The 22,569-nt window shown below is 43.6% G+C and overlaps 1 protein-coding gene across 10 annotated transcripts in view; it reads left to right on the top strand.

The window, feature by feature from the left end:
• The window catches only part of senp6a (SUMO specific peptidase 6a), a 194,197-nt gene that overhangs the window by 74,573 nt on the left and 97,055 nt on the right, over positions 1-22,569 (top strand). For 6 of the 10 annotated variants that reach the window (XM_069932103.1, XM_069932104.1, XM_069932102.1 and 3 more), the window contains one exon: positions 8,468-8,522. The exons of 1 other annotated variant lie outside the window; for it this stretch is intronic. In XM_069932103.1, coding sequence (XP_069788204.1) covers positions 8,468-8,522 — 55 coding nt within the window. Of the gene's footprint in view, positions 1-6,014; positions 6,214-8,467; positions 8,548-20,027; positions 20,163-22,569 lie in introns of those variants that run through there. 3 more of the 10 variants (XM_069932106.1, XM_069932108.1, XM_069932109.1) reach the window with 3 other exon arrangements.

The following is a 22,569-nucleotide window of genomic DNA, read 5'->3' as shown; positions in this document are numbered from 1 at the left end:
GCACAATTTAGGGTTTTTGGATTTCCCTTGCTAGTCCTATTATTTCCACCATATGTTTCAGCATATGTGAAGTCCTAAAACCCTCAAAAATCACTCCAAAAATGAGGGTTGATATACTTTTGAGACCTTGAGTTCAGGCCAAAAATCATTTGATGCCGATTCGGCATATAAGTTGCCCTGGAAGCACCTCCCCATTGCCGGCGCCGCTGCTCCCTAACACCTCCCCACTGCCATGCGCTGCCATAATCTGCCCAGACATTCTTCATTTATAGAACTCTTAAGTCACCGCTCCTACCTGGGAGTGCGAGATCGCAGTTTCTGTCCAGTAAGCCAAGGTCACCACTCTTGCTGGAAGAATGAGGTCACCATGTCTGCCACATAGGCCGAGGTTCCCGCTCTTGCCAGCAGAATGAGGTCGCCGTTCCTGCCACGTAGGTCGGAGGTTCACCTCCTACTCAGGAGAACAATGTCGCTGCTCCTACTCAGGAGTATGGGGTTGCCACTCCTGCCAGGAGAACAAGGTTTTAACTTTTTAAAATTTGCTTAATTTACACCTTTGTTACTTGGCGATTGGGGTGCTTTAACAAATTTTGGGTTGTTGCTGGGAGGCCCCCCAGAAATGGGGGGTTGACTTGTACACCTGCTATACCATAAAACCATTAAAATGAGACTTTAAAAAAAGAGGGTTGACCTATCTGCTGGTCGATGTATGCTAAAATATACAGTAGTCACCTTTTTCTACCTTTGTTGCAGGATAGAGCTTTTAATGATTGGCACAGATTGGGCATTAAATGTTTCAAAGACCTTTTTATTCGAAATAATTTCACTTCTTTTGAACAATTGGTAAAATTTAACTTACCAAACACATTCTTTTAGATATTTACAAGTTAGACATTTTGTTCATTCTCAGATCCCTGACTTCCGCAAGTTCCTGAGGCAAATATACTTGATTTACAACTTTCTTGTAAAGGTTCATTATCTCTTATTTATAACAGTTTGCTTGATGTAAGCATGGCCTCATTAGTTAAGATCAAGAGAGACTAGGAACAGGATTTGAATCTTTCATTTTCTGATGAGGCTTGTAATCTGATTAATATGACTTCGCTTGGTTCATGACATTGCTTATTACAATTTAAAGTGGTCCATATAGTACAAATGTCTAAAGTTAAATTATCTTGTTTTCACTGACATAAATCCACAGTGTGACAAATGTAACATTGTTGAGGTTTCTTTGATTCTCATGTTTTGGACTTGCTAAGGAAAATCTCATGTCACCTTTGTTATGATATCTGGAATCCCATTTATCCTAGCAATTTATATCCTTCCATCAACAGGATTGTGTGAAAACAAGTCCATAGAACCTATAGCACAATAACACAGCCTTGCGGCCCATTTTGTATGTGCTGACTGTTAAAGTCTGTCTCTGCTAATCCCATTTGCCAGCATTAAGCCCATCTTCCTTACATGTCCTTTCTAAACATTGGCTCTACATCTATTTTGATCTACCTTTCAATTTTGGTGTATAATTACCAATTAAAACATCAAAATTGGTCATACAATCCCTCACGTTTGCTCTGATATTCAATAAGACCCTAACAATCTTTCATATCAGTGTAAATTTCTTCCATTAACCTCACATTCCTTGATCTCTTTAGTCTCTTGCATCCATTACCTCCTCTGCATGCTCGCTACGGGTATTCATCAGTCTCTGTGTGGAAAGATTATACACTTCAGATCTCCTTCCATCTAACCTTAAAACTGTGGCCTTCAGTTCTATTTCTGTGCCTTAAGAAAAAGATTCTAATTATTAAGTTTATTATCATTTGACTACATAAAACAGCATTTCTCCAGACTTCTTTCTTTTCTTTGCCTTGGATTCGCGGACGAAGATTTATGGAGGGGGTAAATGTCCACGTCAGCTGCAGGCTCGTTTGTGGCTGACAAGTCCGATGTGGGACAGGCAGACACTGTTGCAGCGGCTGCAGGGGAAAAATGGTTGGTTGGGGTTGGGGGTTGGGTTTTTCCTCCTTTGTCTTTTGTCAGTGAGGTGGGCTCTGCGGTCTTCTTCAAAGGAGGTTGCTGCCCGCCGAACTGTGAGGCGCCAAGATGCACGGTTTGAGGCGATATCAGCCCACTGGCGGTGGTCAATGTGGCAGGCACCAAGAGATTTCTTTAGGCAGTCCTTGTACCTTTTCTTTGGTGCACCCCTGTCACGGTGGCCAGTGGAGAGCTCGCCATATAACACGATCTTGGGAAGGCGATGGTCCTCCATTCTGGAGACGTGATCAACCCAGCGCAGCTGGATCTTCAGCAGCGTGGACTCGATGCTGTCGGCCTCTGCCATCTCGAGTACTTCGATGTTAGGGAGGAAGTCGCTCCAATGAATGTTGAGGATGGAGCGGAGACAACGCTGGTGGAAGCGTTCTAGGAGCCGTAGGTGATGCCGGTAGAGGACCCATGATTCGGAGCCGAATAGGAGTGTGGGTATGACAACGGCTCTGTATACGCTAATCTTTGTGAGGTTTTTCAGTTGGTTGTTTTTCCAGACTCTTTTGTGTAGTCTTCCAAAGGCGCTATTTGCCTTGGCGAGTCTGTTGTCTATCTCGTTGTTGATCCTTGCATCTGATGAAATGGTGCAGCCGAGATAGGTAAACTGGTTGACCGTTTTGAGTTTTGTGTGCCCGATGGAGATGTGGGGGGGCTGGTAGTCATGGTGGGGAGCTGGCTGATGGAGGACCTCCGTTTTCTTCAGGCTGACTTCCAGGCCAAACATTTTGGCAGTTTCCGCAAAACAGGACATCAAGCGCTGAAGAGCTGGCTCTGAATGGGCAACTAAAGCGGCATCGTCTGCAAAGAGTAGTTCACAGACAAGTTTCTCTTGTGTCTTGGTGTGAGCTTGCAGGCGCCTCAGATTGAAGAGACTGCCATCCATGCGGTACCAGATGTAAACAGCGTCTTCATTGTTGAGGTCTTTCATGGCTTGGTTCAGCATCATGCTGAAGAAGATTGAAAAGAGGGTTGGTGCGAGAACGCAGCCTTGCTTCACGCCATTGTTAATGGAGAAGGGTTCAGAGAGCTCATTGCTGTATCTGACCCGACCTTGTTTGTTTTCGTGCAGTTGGATAATCATGTTGAGGAACTTTGGGGGACATCCGATGCGCTCTAGTATTTGCCAAAGCCCTTTCCTGCTCACGGTGTCGAAGGCTTTGGTGAGGTCAACAAAGGTGATGTAGAGTCCTTTGTTTTGTTCTCTGCACTTTTCTTGGAGCTGTCTGAGGGCAAAGACCATGTCAGTAGTTCCTCTGTTTGCGCGAAAGCCGCACTGTGATTCTGGGAGGATATTCTCGGCGACACTAGGTATTATTCTATTTAGGAGAATCCTAGCGAAGATTTTGCCTGCAATGGAGAGCAGCGTGATTCCCCTGTAGTTTGAGCAGTCTGATTTCTCGCCTTTGTTTTTGTACAGGGTGATGATGATGGCATCACGAAGGTCCTGAGGCAGTTTTCCTTGGTCCCAACAAAGCTTGAAAAACTCATGCAGTTTGACATGCAGAGTTTTGCCGCCAGCCTTCCAGACCTCTGGGGGATTCCATCCATACCTGCTGCTTTGCCACTTTTCAGTTGTTCAATTGCCTTATATGTCTCATCCCGGGTGAGGACCTCATCCAGTTTAGCCTTAGGGGCTTTTGAGGGAGCTGGAGGAGGGCGGAATCTTGGACTGAGCGGTTGGCACTGAAAAGAGATTGGAGGTGTTCTGACCATCGGTTGAGGATGGAGATCTTGTCGCTGAGGAGGACTTGGCCGTCTGAGCTGTGCAGCGGGCTTTGGACTTGGGGTGAGGGGCCGTGCACAGACTTTAGAGCCTCGTAAAAACCCCTAAAGTCGCCAATGTCCGCGCTGAGCTGGGTTCGCTTGGCGAGGCTAGTCCACCACTCATTTTGGATCTCCCGGACTTTGCGCTGAAGATGGCTGCATGCGCAACGGAAGGCTTGTTTCTTATCTGGACAGGATGGCTTTGTAAGGTGAGCCTGGTGGGCAGCTCGCTTCCGGGTTGGAGCATAGACACTGATGAGGGTGATGCGACGCTTGTTTTGAAGGGGGAGTCGCATGGACATGATCCGGTCCGAGTGGCCTTTCGGGAGGTTTTCGAGTTTGGAGCCAATGTAGTTCTTGACCATGAAGCCTACACCAGATAGGAGTCGTTCATCCAAAGGCTTGCCAGACCAGTAGAGTGTGTAGCCCGCGCCGCGTTCTTGGAGGCTGCCTACATCTGCCAGGCGGACTTCACTGAGAGCAGCTATGTCGATGTCAAGTCTGAGGAGTTCATGTGCAATGAGGGCAGACCGACGTTCAGGTCGGTGGCTGTCAGCCTTGTCTAGCATGGTTCTGATGTTCCAGCATGCTAGCTTGAGTTTGTGAGCATCTTTTAAGGGGGAGGACGTGGAGGGGGAGGACATGGACCTGTCCTCGGGCCTGCGCAAAGGAGCTTTTAGGTGGAGTGCAGTGCGCGCAGTACTGGCCCCACCCTTTACACCCATGGTTCGTGTGCCGTGGCCAAGCAAGCTGGGACGTGGCAGCGAGGTCCTTGGGTCGTAGGTTTTATATCGGAGTGGCCTTCTCCTATGCAGGTTTCTTACCCGGGCTGGAGGGGTCTGCCTCCCCTCCTAGGTTGGTCCATACTGCCCGGACCGGGGCCGAGGCCGCGGCTGCTTTCCCTGTGCCCGGTCTGGGGCCGCCGCCTCCTATTTTCTGCCCAGACCGGGTCCTCCGCCAGCCTCACTCGACCGAGGCTGGGGCCGCCGCCTCCCCTTTGCTCTTGCCCGGATCGGGGCCGCCGCCGCCGCCTACCCTGTGCCTGGACTGGGTTCCACTGTTTTTTGGAGCTGTCGCAACATTGAATGCTACCATTTAAGAGGAGGATCTTATCATTCCAATCTGTACTCATAATTTTGTCAACCTCTGAGGTCACTCTTTAGTCTTCGACATTCCAGTGACAAGAAATCCAGCCTAACAAGTCTTTCCTTTAACAACCCTTCAGCAGGTGGAGCAGCATCAGTGGTGACAAAAGTATGGTAAACCTTTCCATTGGAGATGCTGCATCATGCATAGTTCTTGACCTGAAATATCAACACTCCTCTTGCCTCCCCCATGCAGCACGATTTGCTGAATTTCTCAAGCAGTTTTTTTTCTGCTCCAGATTACAGCATCTGCAATGTCAACATCTTGTTGAATTATTTCTGGACTTTCTCTATTCCTACCATACATACCTATAATGTTGTGACCGATACTATAGACCAGGGGTGTCAAACTCAAATTCACGGAGGGCCAAAATTAAAAACTTGGACTAAGTCGAGGGCCAAACTAAATATTTATTGAAAATTTTCAACAACATCTGCATGTTTTCTCTTCTTTCAACATATGTAATGTTAAACTTTAGGATATAACTTTAGGAGGATAATGTTACAGGTCAGGAGTAGGTAGCTCAAGTTCACCCTTTGCTTGACCTGAGGGAAACCTATTTGGTCCCTGTGGAGATGTAGTCAGCATTCACAGGCTGTGTCCATTTTGGCCTGCATCAGGACTCAGCATTTCCTGCTCACTCCTCAGGCTCTAGGCCTCTATTCACCCTCGACCCACCATCCCTCTACCTGACCAGTCCTTTACCCAACCTCTACTCACCCCTCACTCCACTCGCTCTGCCTCTACCCACCCCATCCTATACACGCCCCTCTACTGCCTCTCCCCTCAACCTGTTCCTCTCTCTACCCGTTTCTCACCCTCTAATCACCCCTCCCCTACTCACCCTGCCCCTCCCCTTTTACCTCTTCCCTATCCACCCCTCCTTCTACTCATCCCTCCCTCTAACTGCCCCTTGCACCACCATAACTTCCCCTGCCCATTACTCCTCACCTACACCCTCTGCCCACCCCTGCTTACCCATCCACTCAGGCCCAGCGCGCTGCCGATCAGCCTTTGCGGACAGCCACCATCTCTCTCTTCACATGCAGGGCCGAACCAGCCGTCCCTGGGGTCCGCGCGGGTGCAAGCGCTGAAGGCCGTGGTGACCGGGAGAAGTGCACTCGCGCTGTGGAAGGGCCGTCCGGTGCCAGTCGCGTGGGGCTCGCACTGCCCAGGGGCCGTGCGCAGCCTGCCATGTCCGTCGCGCCGACAGGAAATCACAGGCGCTCGCCCATCCGCTGCACTGCTCGACAGGTGGGAGAAGTGACTGGTTGTGCGGGGAGCCTTCCAGCTGGCTTGCCGGCTGATGACATCGACAGACTTCTCGTGTTACAATTTCTCGTGTTACAATGGGGAAGGATGTGCAATGAAGGGGGAGGACAGTGGGGGTGACATTGCCAAAAAAACAGCATCGGCTCTCGCTGCAGGGCGGGCCACCTCTAATACATTTTTGAAATGATCTTGCGGGCCAAATATAATTATATCGCGGGCCAAATTTGGCCCGTGGGCCAGAGTTTGACATGTGTGCTATAGACAATACTTCATATGTGGTCTAAGCATGTTTTGTACAGCTGCAACATGATGTCACATCTCTTGTACTCAATTCTTCGGCCCGTGAAGGCAATCATATTGAATGCCCTTTTCATTATCCTATCCACTTGCATTGCTATTTTCAGGCAATTATGAACAAAATCTTTGTACTTCCCAATACACTTTAGGTTCCTGCTATTTGCTGTATTTATTCCAGAGTTTGGTCTCCACATTCCAGTTGTATACCTGTCTGAATTAAATTTCACTTATCACACTGCCCTGCCAGCTGATCTCTGACCTGCTGTATCTTTAAACAACCTTTGTTATCTAGAACTCCATCAATTGTGTGCTATCTGTAGACTTGTTGATAATACCCCCTCTATTCTTACCAAGTCATTAACCTATGCAGTACAACTGATTATCTCAAATGGTCAGGACTGGTCTTATGTCAGATAAACATTTTTTTTCTGGATAACTGGTCATTTTTTAAAAAACAGCCCAGTAGCAACAGCAAATCACTTGTAACTGTGTTTATACAACAGCAAACAACAAAAGAAGGCTTTTTAAGCATTAAAATAATGTTCAATTCTCACCAAAGAAATGCTGGCCGTCTCCAACACCTCCCCACCAAGGTCCCCGCTCCTGCTGGGAGCCCGACCTCCTCACTCCTGCCTGGGAGGCAACTCTCCTTGATGACGCTGGGACAAAGGATTTTTCTAATTCTCTCAGCCGCAAGCACAGCGGCACATAGTTTGAGAGGGAGAGTTGGTGATAAAAGTCAATAGGAGAAGGTAAAGAAGAAATGGAAAGAGAGGAGAGGGAGTTTCCTGAAAAAAGGACCATCTTCATTCTAATTTCATGTTGAGTAAATTTTTTTTTCCAACCTGTGAGGTCAGTTCGGCTCCAAAAAAAAATTGGATAAATGAGGATTTCGGATAATCAGGGTTGTACTCTATTATAAATAACTAGGGCCTAAAACACCTTGAGTCACAGACTTCCAATCAAAAATCTTCCTTCCACCACTACTCTCTTCACCCCATCATTGGCCAATTTTTAATTCATCAGCTTGCCTTGAATCCCATATGTCTTAGCCTTGTTGATCAGCAGTGTGAATTGTCATTAGGGTATAAGAAGATCCCCAGTAAAATGTTTACATTAGTAAAGGGTTGCAGTGGAAGCTGTTGGTTAACATGACTTCCTGATGATTACTCCATTCGCAGTTTTCAGTGTTGTCCCCATCAAATAAATTTTTAGGGTTATGCACAAAAGGGAAAAACACAGTCATACTTGGGATAAAGTTAATACTTTTACTTTAAAATGACAAATGAAATGATTGACCATTTCAAATTTTATTTTTAAAACAAATTTAGACATACAGCATGGTAACAGGCCATTTCAGCCCATGAGCCATGCTGCCCAATTTACACACAATTAACCAACACCCACAGTACATTTTGAAGGGTGGGAGGAAACCAGAGCTCCTGGGGAAAACCCACGCACAGACGAGGAGAATGTACAAACCCTAGTCCTGATCACTGCCACTGTAAAGGTGTCGTGCTAACCACTACGCCAACCATACCACCCCATTTTGAGTGACCTGAATGAGCTGACTTAATCCAAAAGGGCTTTGCCACAGATCTGCTGTTTGCAGGCAAATAGGTTGTCACTGTGGCCCCTTCAGGCACCTGACATCCCAAAAGACTAGAGTGGAAGCAAGGCATCCTGGTTTCTTAGGGATTGCTAAGGAAGATGATTTTGGAAATGACCACTGCAATTTTTATTTTTGCTATGTGGAGAAAAGAAAGGCAATAGTTGTTATGAGCCCCCTCCCTCCACCCCAGTGGATGTCTTTACACTTCAGTTGATTCATTTGAAACCTCTTCAATAATGGAGGCAATTTAGTCAATTTTATTGTTTTTGGTGATTGTTTTTAAATGCCTAACTATAAGTTTACACCCGTGTTTTTTTCATTTTGCAGAGTGTCCAATTTGTTGAGTACTGATAATGAAGAGATGGAAGCTGAGAAAATAAAGGTAGACTTCCAAAGACATTGAAGATGTATGTTACATTTGTGAATGTGTCTCTGGGAAAGAATTAGTGCTTTTGAACACATTTGTATAAAGTTACATTTGAAAACTGACTTTTTTTGTTGGATATTATCTGATTTAACTTTATCAATGAACAAATGTGCTGTTTTATCTATTCTCATAATTTGAAATTATTCACAGCCAATGAATTGGTTTTGAATGCTTCCCTTGAGTGTAAACTTTGCAACCAATTTGTAATAGAATGACAACTTAATCAGTCTCAATGATTTTTGAAGACTGAATATTGGCCAGCACTTGTACAATTGCCCGGATTTATGATGGAATTTGGGAGTTTAAATTATCATAAAACTTATTCTAATTCTGCTTATAACAGTTATTCATTCAGGAACTGTTTGACAATATAGAAGCTTGTCTAATATTAACTCATTCATATAAATTATGAAGTAATACAAAGAAGGATGGCATTTTTATTGAATTACAATTATCTAAAATATCGGGAAATTACAGTTCCCTGGGACAGTGATTTAATCTCAGCCATCGGTATCTGCTCCATCTCATCATTTCTTTACAAAGAGGATGCTCATTGACAACTGCAAAATATTAATTTCCACTTGAAATCCCTCAGGATGTGAAGCAGTACGTGCCCATACATGCCAAGACCCAGACATTGTGGTCTGAATTGACACACAGCAAATAATATTCTTGTCAGAGGAAGCAGGCAATGACCAACGAGTAAAAACCAAACTATTGCTACGACCTAGACCAGCAGCAATAGAAATTCACCAAGACAATGGTATCTTCAAAATGATAATTTTTATTTATAACTATTAATAATATAAAATCTTATTTAACTCTAAACTTCTCCCCACTATGCACAAATGTGTGCACGTGTGGCAAATCCCAAACCATTTCCATTCAATCACAATTCTGAAGAAATAATTTTAAAGTTCAGTCTTGGAAATCTTTTGTGTTGAAACTGAGTATTTAAACTCCTGTTCAAAAGTTCTCAAACTCACAAACTCTTATAGATTTGGTTTCAGAGGAATATTTATATGAATTACTTTTTCCACAAATTCTCCTCTCTTGTGTGGAGGTTTTTGAATTTGTGTTTCACATGATGATTTCACAAACTCAGGCACGAGTCAGACAAATTAACAATCAAAATGGTTATGATCCAGAAACAAGAATGATCTTGCTTTCTTTTATGAAGAATTGGGTCAGTCACAAATGGTTATTACATTAGCCACAACATCATTGCTCTCCCTGGAGAAGGAACAATGGTGTCCCTCTTACAGAATGTTACTGCATTACTGACCTCAGATGAAACTGGTGCAATATTAAACATCCCTTCCTGATGTCATAATCACGTGACATGACAACATTGCTGGCTTCTGTTTGAAGTTCCTCTCTTTCAAAAGTTTACGAGAAAATACCTCTGGGCTGTCCACTCAGACCAAAAAGCAGAATGGCTGTGTGTGTACACAGGTGCTTTCTAAGTAAACTTGATTGTTCCAGGTTTCAGTGGAGAATTGCTCACTTCTCTGAATTAGCAGTCAAACTGTTTCTTTGAGCAAACATTCTTTGTCTTCAATATTTCAATGGACAATCACTCTAGGTTTTATTGCTCTGCTTCAGCTGTCCACAGCAGGCTTAATGTCTCTGTACATAAGTGTCTTTGGGTGTGTCCCTGTATCCAAACCACAAAGTCCTTTTACCTTCAGTAGCATTACCTTGGTAATATCTTCCAATGTCAACTTGCAGGAATGTGATTTGATTCTTTATTAGCATTGCAACCTGAATTTAGTAATATACACAGCACTTGACCATAACCTTTATTGAGGGGGGTGTGAGAAACAGAAGTACCGTCACAGATTTTGCTCGAGACAAAAAGTGAGAACAAAGAACATTTATTGTACAACAGTGCAAAGTTCGGTGCTTCCCCTTACCATGGGAATACACACACATTCTGGGGCTCACCCAACTTTTATACAGTTCATTTCAGTGTAGAGGTACCTTCCCCCCCCTTAACATTCTTCTGCCTCCTGGATTGGTTTGGCATTTGGTAATTCTGTCTGCCTATGTGCAGTTTCTTAAACTTGAAAGACCATTGGGTATCCTGTCTGGGTCCCATCATGTCATTGTCCTTATTCATGAATCTGCCTTTGTCCTTATTCACACATCTCAACCCCCAGGATTTACTAATTCTCTATGCAGAACTTGCTAATTCTTTTTATCTCACTATAAGACCCTTATTCTATTATACTTGCGTAACCCTTCCTCACACTCTTATCGGAATTCATCCCTACTCAGCACTTACTTAACTTCCTCTAGTCCAGTCCAGTATTCCTTATTTCATTCATTCATACTAGCTTTACTTCCTATATTCTATTATCTCTCACAATCCACACTTTTTCTTTAGCTACGCTTTGTAAATTCTCAACTGGAAGCTTGGTCTTTTTCCCAGCGAATCAGCAAAGGAACTGCCATCTCAGCATCATCAGACGGAGTATGGGAAACATACATCCTTTGGGTTGTAGTGATCTGACGAAGGGTCCGTTGAATTAAACACTGCACACAAGTCATTAGGCAGGGAAGTATCATGATGGCTAAAATAACGAGTCCAACTGCTATAAGTCACCAGTAAAAAGTTCAACCACCTGACCATTATGACCGTTGTCATCAATCGATCTTCCACAAACGCCGCCCTCAGCAGCCAACAAGTAATCGAGAGCCAGGCGGTTTTGATAAGCTGTAGCTCGTATCTGTCGTTGTTCTTCAGCCAATAAATCCAAGGCCGTTGCTGTCTGTTTGGTGATAATCTCCAAAACTGCCTGGAGTCTGATTAAACGGTTTAAATGCCAAACAGCTGTGGTACTCTGGAGCAGCTTGAGCCGTTTACAACTGGAATCCCCCTTATAGTGATGGCCTTTAGCCTTCCGAATGTATTCGTGACCCAAAGGATGATTTGCAAGATGCCAAGTTGGGGATGGAGCGTTTATTGTTACCTAACCTGTGAGTAGCAGCTTGTCTGCGAGCATTAGCATATATACCCCCTTTATCCCTACTCCAGGTATAGCCCTGACTAATGTTCTGCCTATCATTTTCCCACCATCTTCTTTGTACCATATTTTTAGCACTCATCTCTTTAATATCTGTAGAGGCCGGGACGCAAACCCAATCCACTCCCCTAGGGCAGTTCTGTTTCCCTGGTCCATGTTGGGATCCTAAATTAAACCATACTAAATAAGGTACCCCACTATGCATACACTCTATACCTGTGCCCTGTCTGCATTCTAAAGGTAAACTTGTCCATTTCTCAAAGTAATTATCACCTCTGCTGCCCCTATTCCAGGAGGACTTAATACATTGTGTACAATTGGGTGGTTTCCCAAAAATTGGGAACCAGCAGAAAAACAAAACAGCAAATAATAAAAATAACATTACAGCACTTTTTCCCGGCGTAGCGTAACTTTCAGACCAGAAGGATGCAAGACTGCACGCCAGGTGGAGGGTATATTATCAACGTCTTTAGTCCGTGGATTAGCTTGTTTAATGTGTTGTATGTGAGTCCACCCCTTTTGTTCGCACTGCAGTGTTTGTAATCAGAAGTACACAATAAGGGCCGTCCCATATCGGTTTTAGTTTATGGTCTTGCCATGCTTTTACATATACCCAATCACCAGGTTTAACAGAATGAATAGGATAGTCCAGGGGTGGGTTTTGAGCTAATAAACCCTTCTGTCTTAAGTCATACAGAGAAGTAGAAAGTCCCTGTAAATATTTAGATATGTACTGGTCATTAGCCTCAGGGGTAGGGGTATCAGTGTGGAATCCCATGTAAGGAAGACCAAACATCATTTCATATGGTGAGACAGCAAGGTCCTTACAAGGAGCTGTGCGAGTCCTAATCAAAGCTAAGGGTAAGCATTTAATCCAGGAGAGGCCAGTTTCCTCATGAAGTCGAGTGAGTTGATTTTTCAGGGTCTGATTCATCCATTCAACACGGCATGAACTCTGGGGGTGCCATGGGGTATGTAACTGCCAATCTATTCCCAGGATTTTACACACACCCTGGAGTACCTGAGAGGTAAAATGTGTACCTCGATCTGAGTCAATGGTTTGAATAATGCCATAACGCGGAATAACAGACTCTAGTAATATCCAGATAACGGTGCTAGCACAATCATTAGGGGTCGGGAAAGCCTCAACCCATTGAGTTAAATGATCCACCATCACCAGGAGGTATTTATAAGCCCCTGTCTTAGGTAATTCCGTGAAGTCAATCTGTATTCGTTGAAACGGGCGTACGGCTATATTGCGACTGCCAGGCATTACCTGGCGCATGACTTTCTTATTCACTCACTGACAGATTGGGCACCCCCGAGTACTTTACTTGGCTATGGTGTATATTCCCGAGCAATTAAAGGACCGTACAAAAGCATCAACAAGTGCCTGTGTTCCCCAATGTGTCTGCTGGTGGAGCTGATCAATAATCTGACGAGCCAAGGTTTTGTTCAGTACTTGGCATCCCTCTGCCGTCCACCACAACCCATCGGCAGTTTGACGCATTCCCTGGTCTTTCATATAAACCTCCTCTTCCCGTGAAAAGATGGGAGTCTTTTGAACCTCATGTGGGGTGGGGAGTAACAGCTGCATGTCTATTTTTTCTGTGAGTGCAGCCTGTTTGGCAGCTTCATCTGCCCGTCTGTTCCCCTGTGCTTCAGGACTGTCAATAATTTGATGGACCCGTACATGAACTACAGCTATCTCCTCAGGTAACATAAGAGCATCTAAGGATTGAACAATTAAGTTTTCATGGGTCAACTTTTGTCCTTTCCCAGTTATCATTCCCCGCTCTTTCCAAATCTTTCCAAAGGTGTGCACTACACCAAAAGCATACTTTGAGTCGGTATAGATTGTGCCCACCTTTCCTCTAAACCCTGGAGAGCTCGCATCAAAATCTTAGCCTTTCCTTTCTGTTTATCTTCAGACCTCTGGACGTATCCCCTCTGTGCAATCTGTAAAAGCTGTGTTATTCCCTGTTCATGCCAATTCTCTGTCTTTTGTAATTTCTTCCAGATATCTGGGGCTGAATTAGTAACAAAGCCCATCAATACCAACTGTTCACCTGCTGGGGATTCTATATCCAACCCCCCATATTGCTGTATGGCTGCACGCAATCTATTCAGAAATGCAGAGGGGGGGGGGGGGGGTTCTCGGGACCTTGGGGATCCTCAAATGCCTTCTTAAAGATCTGTCCTTTTGGAACAGACTCCTTCATTCATTTTACTAGATTAACCCTATACTCATCCATTCGTGTGCGACCATCATTAGTAGTCTTATCCCAATTTGGGTTTACCAGGGGAAATTTAGCTTCTCCAGGTATCGCCTCTAGTCCCCCTTGGTGTTCCCTATCGCAGACTCTAATCCCTGCCTGGCGAATCATTCCACGCTCATCCAGTCTTAAAGATTGATATTAATTCATCCCAGGTATATATATATATATATATATATATATATAAATATGTACATTAGGTCCCAAAAATTGATCTAATTGTTCTGTACATCCCTGAGGGTCTTCTATCAGAGAGGTCATTTCCTTCTTAAAATTGCGCACCTCCGTACTAGTCAGAGGCACGTTTACGAACCCGAGACCCCCCCACATCCCCTCCCAAGGGAACCTCTTGTAAAGATCTCATCCAGTTAATTTCTGGCTTATCCCCTCCTCTATGATGTTTAGGTTCCTGCCCTCCGGGAGACAAATCAAAGGGTTTTGCCCTTCCCTCCCGAAGGTTCTCACACTGTTCTGAATGACCCTTATAATCAAAGACTCCTCCCTCTCGTGTCAATTGAGGTGGTAATCTTGTACTCTGTGAGCGAGTCATCATACCACCCCTACTTTCTTTTTCTTTCCCTAACTGTGGAGGAGGAGGGGAAGGTAAAGATGGTAAAGCGGAGGTGAGAGGAGGAAGATAGGAGCCGGCACAGGGGGAGCATAAGGTGGAGGAAGGGAATGTAACACATCCCATCCTTGTATTTCAGGGGCAGAAGGTTCCTCATCCTTCTTGTTCTTACATTCCTTTTCGCTTAAAATCATTTGATCAAACGATCCACTGGGCCAACAGGCTGCATATTCTCTGCTCTCGGTATCACCTCCTTGATTTTGGTAGAGCCAGATGTTCAATGCCTGACACATCCAGTCCTCGTTGGATCCGAACTTTGGCGAATATACCGAACTCCTTTTTATTGGATTCTTAACCCATTCCTGATAGCAAAACCTGACCATGGTCTGCTTATCTTTCCCATGGGTTTTCCCTGCACCCCAATCAGATAACATTAATCCTAACAGACTACGTTTAGGTATCTGATCTTCCCATCCTTCTTCAGGACTGTTTCCCTTGCTACTTACTCCTCCCATACTAGCAGGTAAATAAATTCCTCTTACCGGAATCCAGTAGCTATTCCTAGTGCGCTTCCTTAATGTTCTACCGTCGTTTGTTCTCAATGCCTCTTCTCGGATATCACTCGCTTCGTCCACTGACCAGTCACCCGTCGTCTGGGAGTCCACCTGAATCAGCCGGAGTGCACCTACCCCCGTCGTCGGGCCCTCTGTCAGTGGAGGGAGTGCGATCCCGGACAAGCCCCCATTTGTGAGAAACAGATGTACCTTCACAGATTTTGCTCGAGACAAAAATTGAGAACAAAGAACATTTATTGTACATCAGTGCAAAGTTGGGTGCTTCCCCTTTCCATGGGAATACACACACATACTGTTGGGCTCACCCAACTTTTATACAGTTCATTTCAGTGTAGAGGTATCCTCCCCCCCCTTAACATTCTTCTGCCTCCTGGATTGGTTTGGCATTTGGTAATTCTGTCTGCCCACCTGCAGTTTCTGTAAACTTGAAAGACCATGTGGTATCCTGTCTGGGTCCCATCATGTCATTGTCCTTATTCATGAATCTGCCTTTGTCCTTATTCACACATCTCAACCCCCAGGATTTACTAATTCTCTATGCAGAACTTGCTCATTCTTTCTATCACTCTTCTTTGCCTTGGCTTCGCGGATGAAGATTTATGGAGGGAGTAAATGTCCACGTCAGCTGTAGGCTCGTTTGTGGCTGACAAGTCCGATGAGGGACAGGCAGACACGGTTGCAGCGGTTGCAGGGGAAAATTGGTTGGTTGGGGTTGGGTGTTGGGTTTTTCCTCCTTTGTCTTTTGTCAGTGAGGTGGGCTCTGCGGTCTTCTTCAAAGGAGGTTGCTGCCCGCCAAATTGTGAGGCGCCAAGATGCACGGTTTGAGGCAATATCAGCCCACTGGCGGTGGTCAATGTGGCAGGCACCAAGAGATTTCTTTAGGCAGTCCTTGTACCTTTTCTTTGGTGCACCTCTGTCATGGTGGCCAGTGGAGAGCTCGCCATATAACACGATCTTGGGAAGGCGATGGTCCTCCATTCTGGAGACGTGACCCACCCAGCGCAGCTGGATCTTCAGCAGCGTGGACTCGATGCTGTCGGCCTCTGCCATCTCGAGTATTTCGATGTTAGGGATGAAGTCGCTCCAATGAATGTTGAGGATGGAGCGGAGACAACGCTGGTGGAAGCGTTCTAGGAGCCGTAGGTGATGCCGGTAGAGGACCCATGATTCGGAGCTGAAAAGCAGCGTGGGTATGACAACGGCTCTGTATACGCTTATCTTTGTGAAGTTTTTCAGTTGGTTGTTTTTCCAGACTCTTTTGTGTAGTCTTCCAAAGGCGCTATTTGCCTTGGAGAGTCTGTTGTCTTATCTCGTTGTCGATCCTTGCATCTGATGAAATGGTGCAGCCAAGATAGGTAAACTGGTTGACCGTTTTGAGTTTTGTGTGCCCGATGGAGATGTGGGGGGGCTGGTAGTCATGGTGGGGAGCTGGCTGATGGAGGACCTCCGTTTTCTTCAGGCTGACTTCCAGGCCAAACATTTTGGCAGTTTCCGCAAAACAGGGATTCAAGCGCTGAAGAGCTGGCTCTGAATGGGCAACTAAAGCGGCATCGTCTGCAAAGAGTAGTTCACGGACAAGTTTCTCTTGTGTCTTGGTGTGAGCTTGCAGGCGCCTCAGATTGAAGAGACTGCCATCCGTGCGATACCGGATGTAAACAGCGTCTTCATTGTTGAGGTCTTTCATGGCTTGGTTCAGCATCATGCTGAAGAAGATTGAAAAGAGGGTTGGAGCGAGAACGCAGCCTTGCTTCACGCCATTGTTAATGGAGAAGGGTTCAGAGAACTCATTGCTGTATCTGACCCGACCTTGTTGGTTTTCGTGCAGTTGGATAACCATGTTGTGGAACTTTGGGGGGACATCCGATGCGCTCTAGTATTTGCCAAAGCCCTTTCCTGCTCACGGTGTCGAAGGCTTTGGTGGGGTCAACAAAGGTGATGTAGAGTCCTTTGTTTTGTTCTCTGCACTTTTCTTGGAGCTGTCTGAGGGCAAAGACCATGTCAGTAGTTCCTCTGTTTGCGCGAAAGCCGCACTGTGATTCTGGGAGGATATTCTCGGCGACACTAGGTATTATTCTATTTAGGAGAATCCTAGCGAAGATTTTGCCTGCAATGGAGAGCAGCGTGATTCCCCTGTAGTTTGAGCAGTCTGATTTCTCGCCTTTGTTTTTGTACAGGGTGATGATGATGGCATCACGAAGGTCCTGACGCAGTTTTCCTTGGTCCCAACTATAAGACCCTTATTCTATTATACTTGCGTAACCCTTCCTCACACTCTTATCGGAATTTATCCTTATCGGAATTCATCCCTACTCAGCACTTACTTAACTTCCTCTAATCTAGTCTAGTTTTCCTTATTTCATTCATACTAGCTTTACTTCCTATATTCTATTATCTCTCACAGGGGAAAGTTGAGTTGTTCGATTCAACCACATAATTCCTTATTGATCTGAAAAGTTTAATAAAATAGATATCACCTGATCTTTAAAGTATATTCTGTGAGATAGAATCAGTTAACATTTCAGGATGATGACTTCTGACATGAATTGAGATGAATCAAGGTTTAATAGCTGGGGACCAGTGGATAAGAAGAAAAGACGAAGCACAAGGTAACAATCGTATAGAAGGAGGAAAGATTAAATGAAAAAAAGGTTTGGTAAAGGAACAAGCAAATAAAATAGGAGTGAATGATAAAAACTGAATTGTTTGAAACTTAGTCATGGATTCATAGAGTTGTGTAGCCCAGAAACCGGTCCCCTGGAGCAACCCATCTATACCGACTAATAGGTTTGCATTTGGCCCCTGATTTGCTAAAGCTTTCCAAGTCATGCACTTGTCTAAATGTCCTTTGAGCATTGTAAACATTGCCTCTACCACCTTTTCTTGCAGTTCATTCTGTGTCGCCATCACCCTCTGTGAAGAAAAAGTTGCTCCTGGTGTCCACTTTGTCTTTCTTTTCCCACCTTAAATCTATATCCAATTTTAGACCTCTTCTCCGGGAGGAAAAAGACTGTGACTATGCTTCTCATAATTTTATAATCTATTATAAGGTCACCTCTCAGCTGCCTTTGCTTCAGGAGAAACATTCCCAGCCTGTCCAAACTCAAGACCTCTAGACCAGTCAACAGTCACATGAATGTTTTCTGTACTCCCTCTTGCTTAATGACACACTTCCTATGGCTAGGTGACCAAGAAGTCACATAACATTCCAAGTGTGACCTAACCAACATTGTACAACTGTAATGTAATGTCCAACTCCTATTTTCAATGTCTCTGCCAATGAAGGTGAGCATAGTAGTTTTACTACTGTCTATCTACAGTGCCCTTCATCATGTTTTATCCTTTATTTGCCCCTGTGCTCCACAGTTTTAAATTTGTAATCAAGCAATTCACATGTGATTAAAGTGCACATTCCAGATTTTATTCAAGGTTATTTGTATACATTTTGGTTTGACCAGGTAGAAATTATGGTACTTTTTATACATAGTCCCTTTATTTCAGGGCATCATAATGTTTAGGACATTTGGCTTCACCGGTGTTTGTGATAACTCATATATGTATTTGCTTCATTGGTACAGGTATAAGAGAGCTAGGCTTTTGATCTCAGCTTTTGATCATCTTTGAACATGAGGACCAGAATTGTGCCAATGAAAGTCAAAGAAGCTATTATGAGGATGAGAAACAAGAATTAAACCGTAAGACATCGTCCAAATCTCAGGATTACCAAAATCAAGAGTTTGGAACATCATTAAGAAGAAAGAGTGAACTTTGAGCTCAGTCATCGCAAAGGAACTAGGAGGCCAAGAAAGACCTCCACTGCTGATGACTTAAGAATTCTCATCATAATGAAGAAAAATCTTCAAAGTCTGTCTTGACAGATCAGAAACACTCTTCAGAAGACAGATGTGGATGTGTCAATGGCGACTGTTTGCAGAAGACTTCATGGATACAGAGGCTATACTGCAAGAGGCAAACCACAAGTTAGCCACAGAAACAGGATGGCCACATTACAGTTTGCCAAGAATATTTAAAATAGCCTGCATTGTTCTAGAAAAAGGTATTGTGAACAAATGAAACCAAGATTAACCAGTATCAGAGTGATGGCAAGAGCAAAGTGTGGAGGCGTAAAGGAACTGCCCAAGATCCCAAGCATACCACCTCATCTGTGAAACATGGTGTTTGGGTGTTATGGCCTGGGCGTGTACGGCTGCCACAGGTACTGGCACATTTATCTTCACTGATGATGTAACTGCTGATGGCAGTAGCAAAATGAATTCTAAGGTGTACAGCAACATCATATCTGCTCAGGTCTGAGCAAATGCCTTTAAACTTCACCTTACAGTAAGACAAGGATCCCAAATATACTGCTAATGCCACAAAGGAGTCTTTCAAAGCTAAAAGCTGGAAAATTCTTGAATGGTCAAGTCAGTCATCTGATCGGTCCAATTAAGCATGCCTTCTATACGCTGAGGAGAAAATTTAAGGGGACAAGCCCTCAAAACAAGCATGAACTGAAGATGGCTGCAGTAGAGGCCTGGCAGAGCATCACCAGAGAAGATGTTCAGCACCTTCAAGCAGTCATTGCAAGCAAGGGATATGTAACAATGTGCTTAAATGTGACTACTTTAATATACATACCATTGCTATGTCCAAATATTATGGTCCCGTGAAATGAGGGCATTTTGTATATATAAAGAGCTGTTATTTCTACATGATCCAACCAAAATAACACAAATACTCTTAAATAAAGTCTGGAAGGTGCACATATATCACGTGTAAATTGTTTGATTACAAATATAAAACTGTGGAGCATGGGAAAATGTTATTTTGACAGAAAATCATCAGGTTTGCAATAATCAGTCTCTGACTTAAAAGTCTTTGTGAGAGCCACATAGATTAGAGATTGTGCGCTGAGAACCTCATTGATGATTCAGGCATTCTGAATTTCCTTGCTGCATTATGACCTCATGGATTCCATATAACCAAAAGTGCACAAGTCAGTAAATGGATTGATACCTTGTACTAATGAGGCTTCAGTTTAGATTTATATTGACACTCAGGGTTAAATGTTTTTAAAATGCTAGGTGCTGTCTTGAATTGAACCATAGTCGGTGCCAAGCTATTACTCTGCATAATATCTGCTCATTTTTGTAAGTAGACTTTATGTTTCCTGTAAGGAGTACACCTATTATTTCCCAGATGGAGTGATGCAAGAAAGTGTGTAGCAATGATGTTACTTTATTATATCAGGTGTATTGATACAGCATTGAATATAAAGGTTTATGCTTTGATTTTTTTGATAATATTAATCTAATTGGGATGGTGGGAAAGTATGAAATGAGATAACACTCTGGAAGAGACAAAGCAGTCTTAAAGAATGATTGACTGCATGCAGTCCTCTGTGCTTAACAAAAAAAAATTTTGTCTGCAAATTTATAATTGTAATTGCAAATGTTATCAAAGCTTTTATGTCCCTCCTATCTAATTCTGTGAAACAAAGAAAACAGAAAAACATACACTACACTAAGCATGTTAATGGCGAGCAATTTCTGTTATTCTTGAAGGAACTATGGAGGTTGGGTATACTTTCTTTGTCCCATCTTCATATATTTACTAGGTTCTCTGTTAGTTAACAGAGCCCATTGAATCAAATTTCTTTTTCTCTCTTTAGTTCATACTTAGAAGCATTAAAGTAATATTCCAAAGTAAGGCTTCACATGAAGTGTGTGTTTTTTTTAAATGATAAATGTAGCTTTTCTGTGGATAGGGTCTTCATCCTCTGAATTTAGGTAAATCTAAATAGATTGGTTACATTTCAAATGAGATCATAAAAAATGTACATCCCAACCCCAACCAACCAATTTTCCCCTGCAACCGCTGCAACTGTGTCTGCCTGTCCCGCATTGGACTTGTCAGCCACAAACGAGCCTGCAGCTGACGTGGACTTTTTACCCCCTCCATAAATCTTCGTCCGCGAAGCCAAGCCAAAGAAGACTTGTAGAAGTAATTGAGTTGCCATGCTTCATTGTTCCATAATTATTTTACACATAAATGCCCAGAGAGCTTGTCTCCTGTTATTCAGCAGACAATACATAATTAAAGTGATCAATATTAAATCCTTGCTTGGTCCTTTTTCAGTTTATTTTCTCTTAACTACAAGCAAAAACATCTCAGAAATGAAAAAGGAAGTTGACGTCCAGACCAATCTTACAGAAGATCTAATTGGAAACAATTATATCTTTGTATATTTTTTTCCAACTTACCAAGAGAAGTTGTTATGATCAGCAGGTGAAACATAATCTAGCAAAAGAGCAAAATTCAGCTTGTGCTTCAGTTTAACACAAATTAATTGAGCATGAGCTATATTTTCCCTGCTGGCTTTCTGTGGTTGTGTTTTAAAACTTGAGGTAACTCATTCAGCGGTATGCATCCGAATCAAAAACTGGTTGTGTTCTCACAATAGATGCCTCCAACTCACTGAGTGTTTTCAGAAAATTTTCTTCATTTGATATTTTCAAATTCAAGTTTAATGTCATTTGACTGTACATATATAACTGACAAAACAGCATTTCTCCAAACCATGGTGCATGTGCACCCTCCCCCCCCCCCCCCCACCAAATAATCATATTTATACATAAAGATATAATTGAAAATAAATGTATATAAGTATTCCAGGGTAATTTATTCGGTTACGGGATGCTGTTCATTAATCTGACAACCTGCAGGAAGAAGCTATTTTGCCATCTGACACTCCTGATTTTGATGCTCCTGTACTTCTTCCTTGAAGGTGATACTGTGTGCTGGATGGAAAGGGACTCTATAAATTTTTTTTATCTCTCTTCAAGTAATGCTCCTCCTAAATTACGTCAATAGAGGAAGGGGAGATCCAGGGACCTTCTCAGCTGTTTTGATGATCTTTTATTGATTTCTGGTCCAAGACTTTGCAGCTACCGTACGACACAATGATGCAGTCAGACAGGACATTCTCAATTGTACTCCTGTAAAATGTTTGTCAAGATGGAGGCTGGTAGCCTTGCCATCCTCAACCTCCTGAAGAAATGTAGGTGCTGCTGCACCTTCTTGACTAATGAGCAGGTGTTGTGGGTCTTGGATAGGTAGTCCTTCAACTGCATACCAAGGAATGATGTGCTCTCCTCATTGGAACCATTGATGTGTGACACAGAGTGGTCAACCTTAATTCTTTTGTAGTCCACAATTATCTCCTTTGTCTTGTGTGTGTTGAGACTCAGGTGTGGTTGTTCTTGCACCATTTTACAAGCTTTCTCTCTGTAAGCTGACTCATCATTGTTATTAATGAGGCCAACTATTGTTGTGTTATCTGCAAACTTGATTCAGTCAGCAGCATGAATAGCAGTGGGCTGACTGGCCTTTCAGTCAATAAGTCTAGAATCTAGTTGCTGTGAAGGGTGCTGAGTCCCCAGTCTTTCTGTGTCATTGGTTTTGAACTAATTGGAAAATAGCTTTTGTCAAACTGAAAACATGAGGCAGTTTCTTATTTCACCTGTCTAAATTGCAAGACAGCATGAACGTTTCTCC

This window comes from Narcine bancroftii, chromosome 4 (assembly GCF_036971445.1).
Source record: "Narcine bancroftii isolate sNarBan1 chromosome 4, sNarBan1.hap1, whole genome shotgun sequence".
NCBI classification, from domain to species: domain Eukaryota; kingdom Metazoa; phylum Chordata; class Chondrichthyes; order Torpediniformes; family Narcinidae; genus Narcine; species Narcine bancroftii.
The sequence above is the reverse complement of the archived record's forward strand: the minus strand, read 5'-3'. Positions and strand labels throughout refer to the sequence as shown.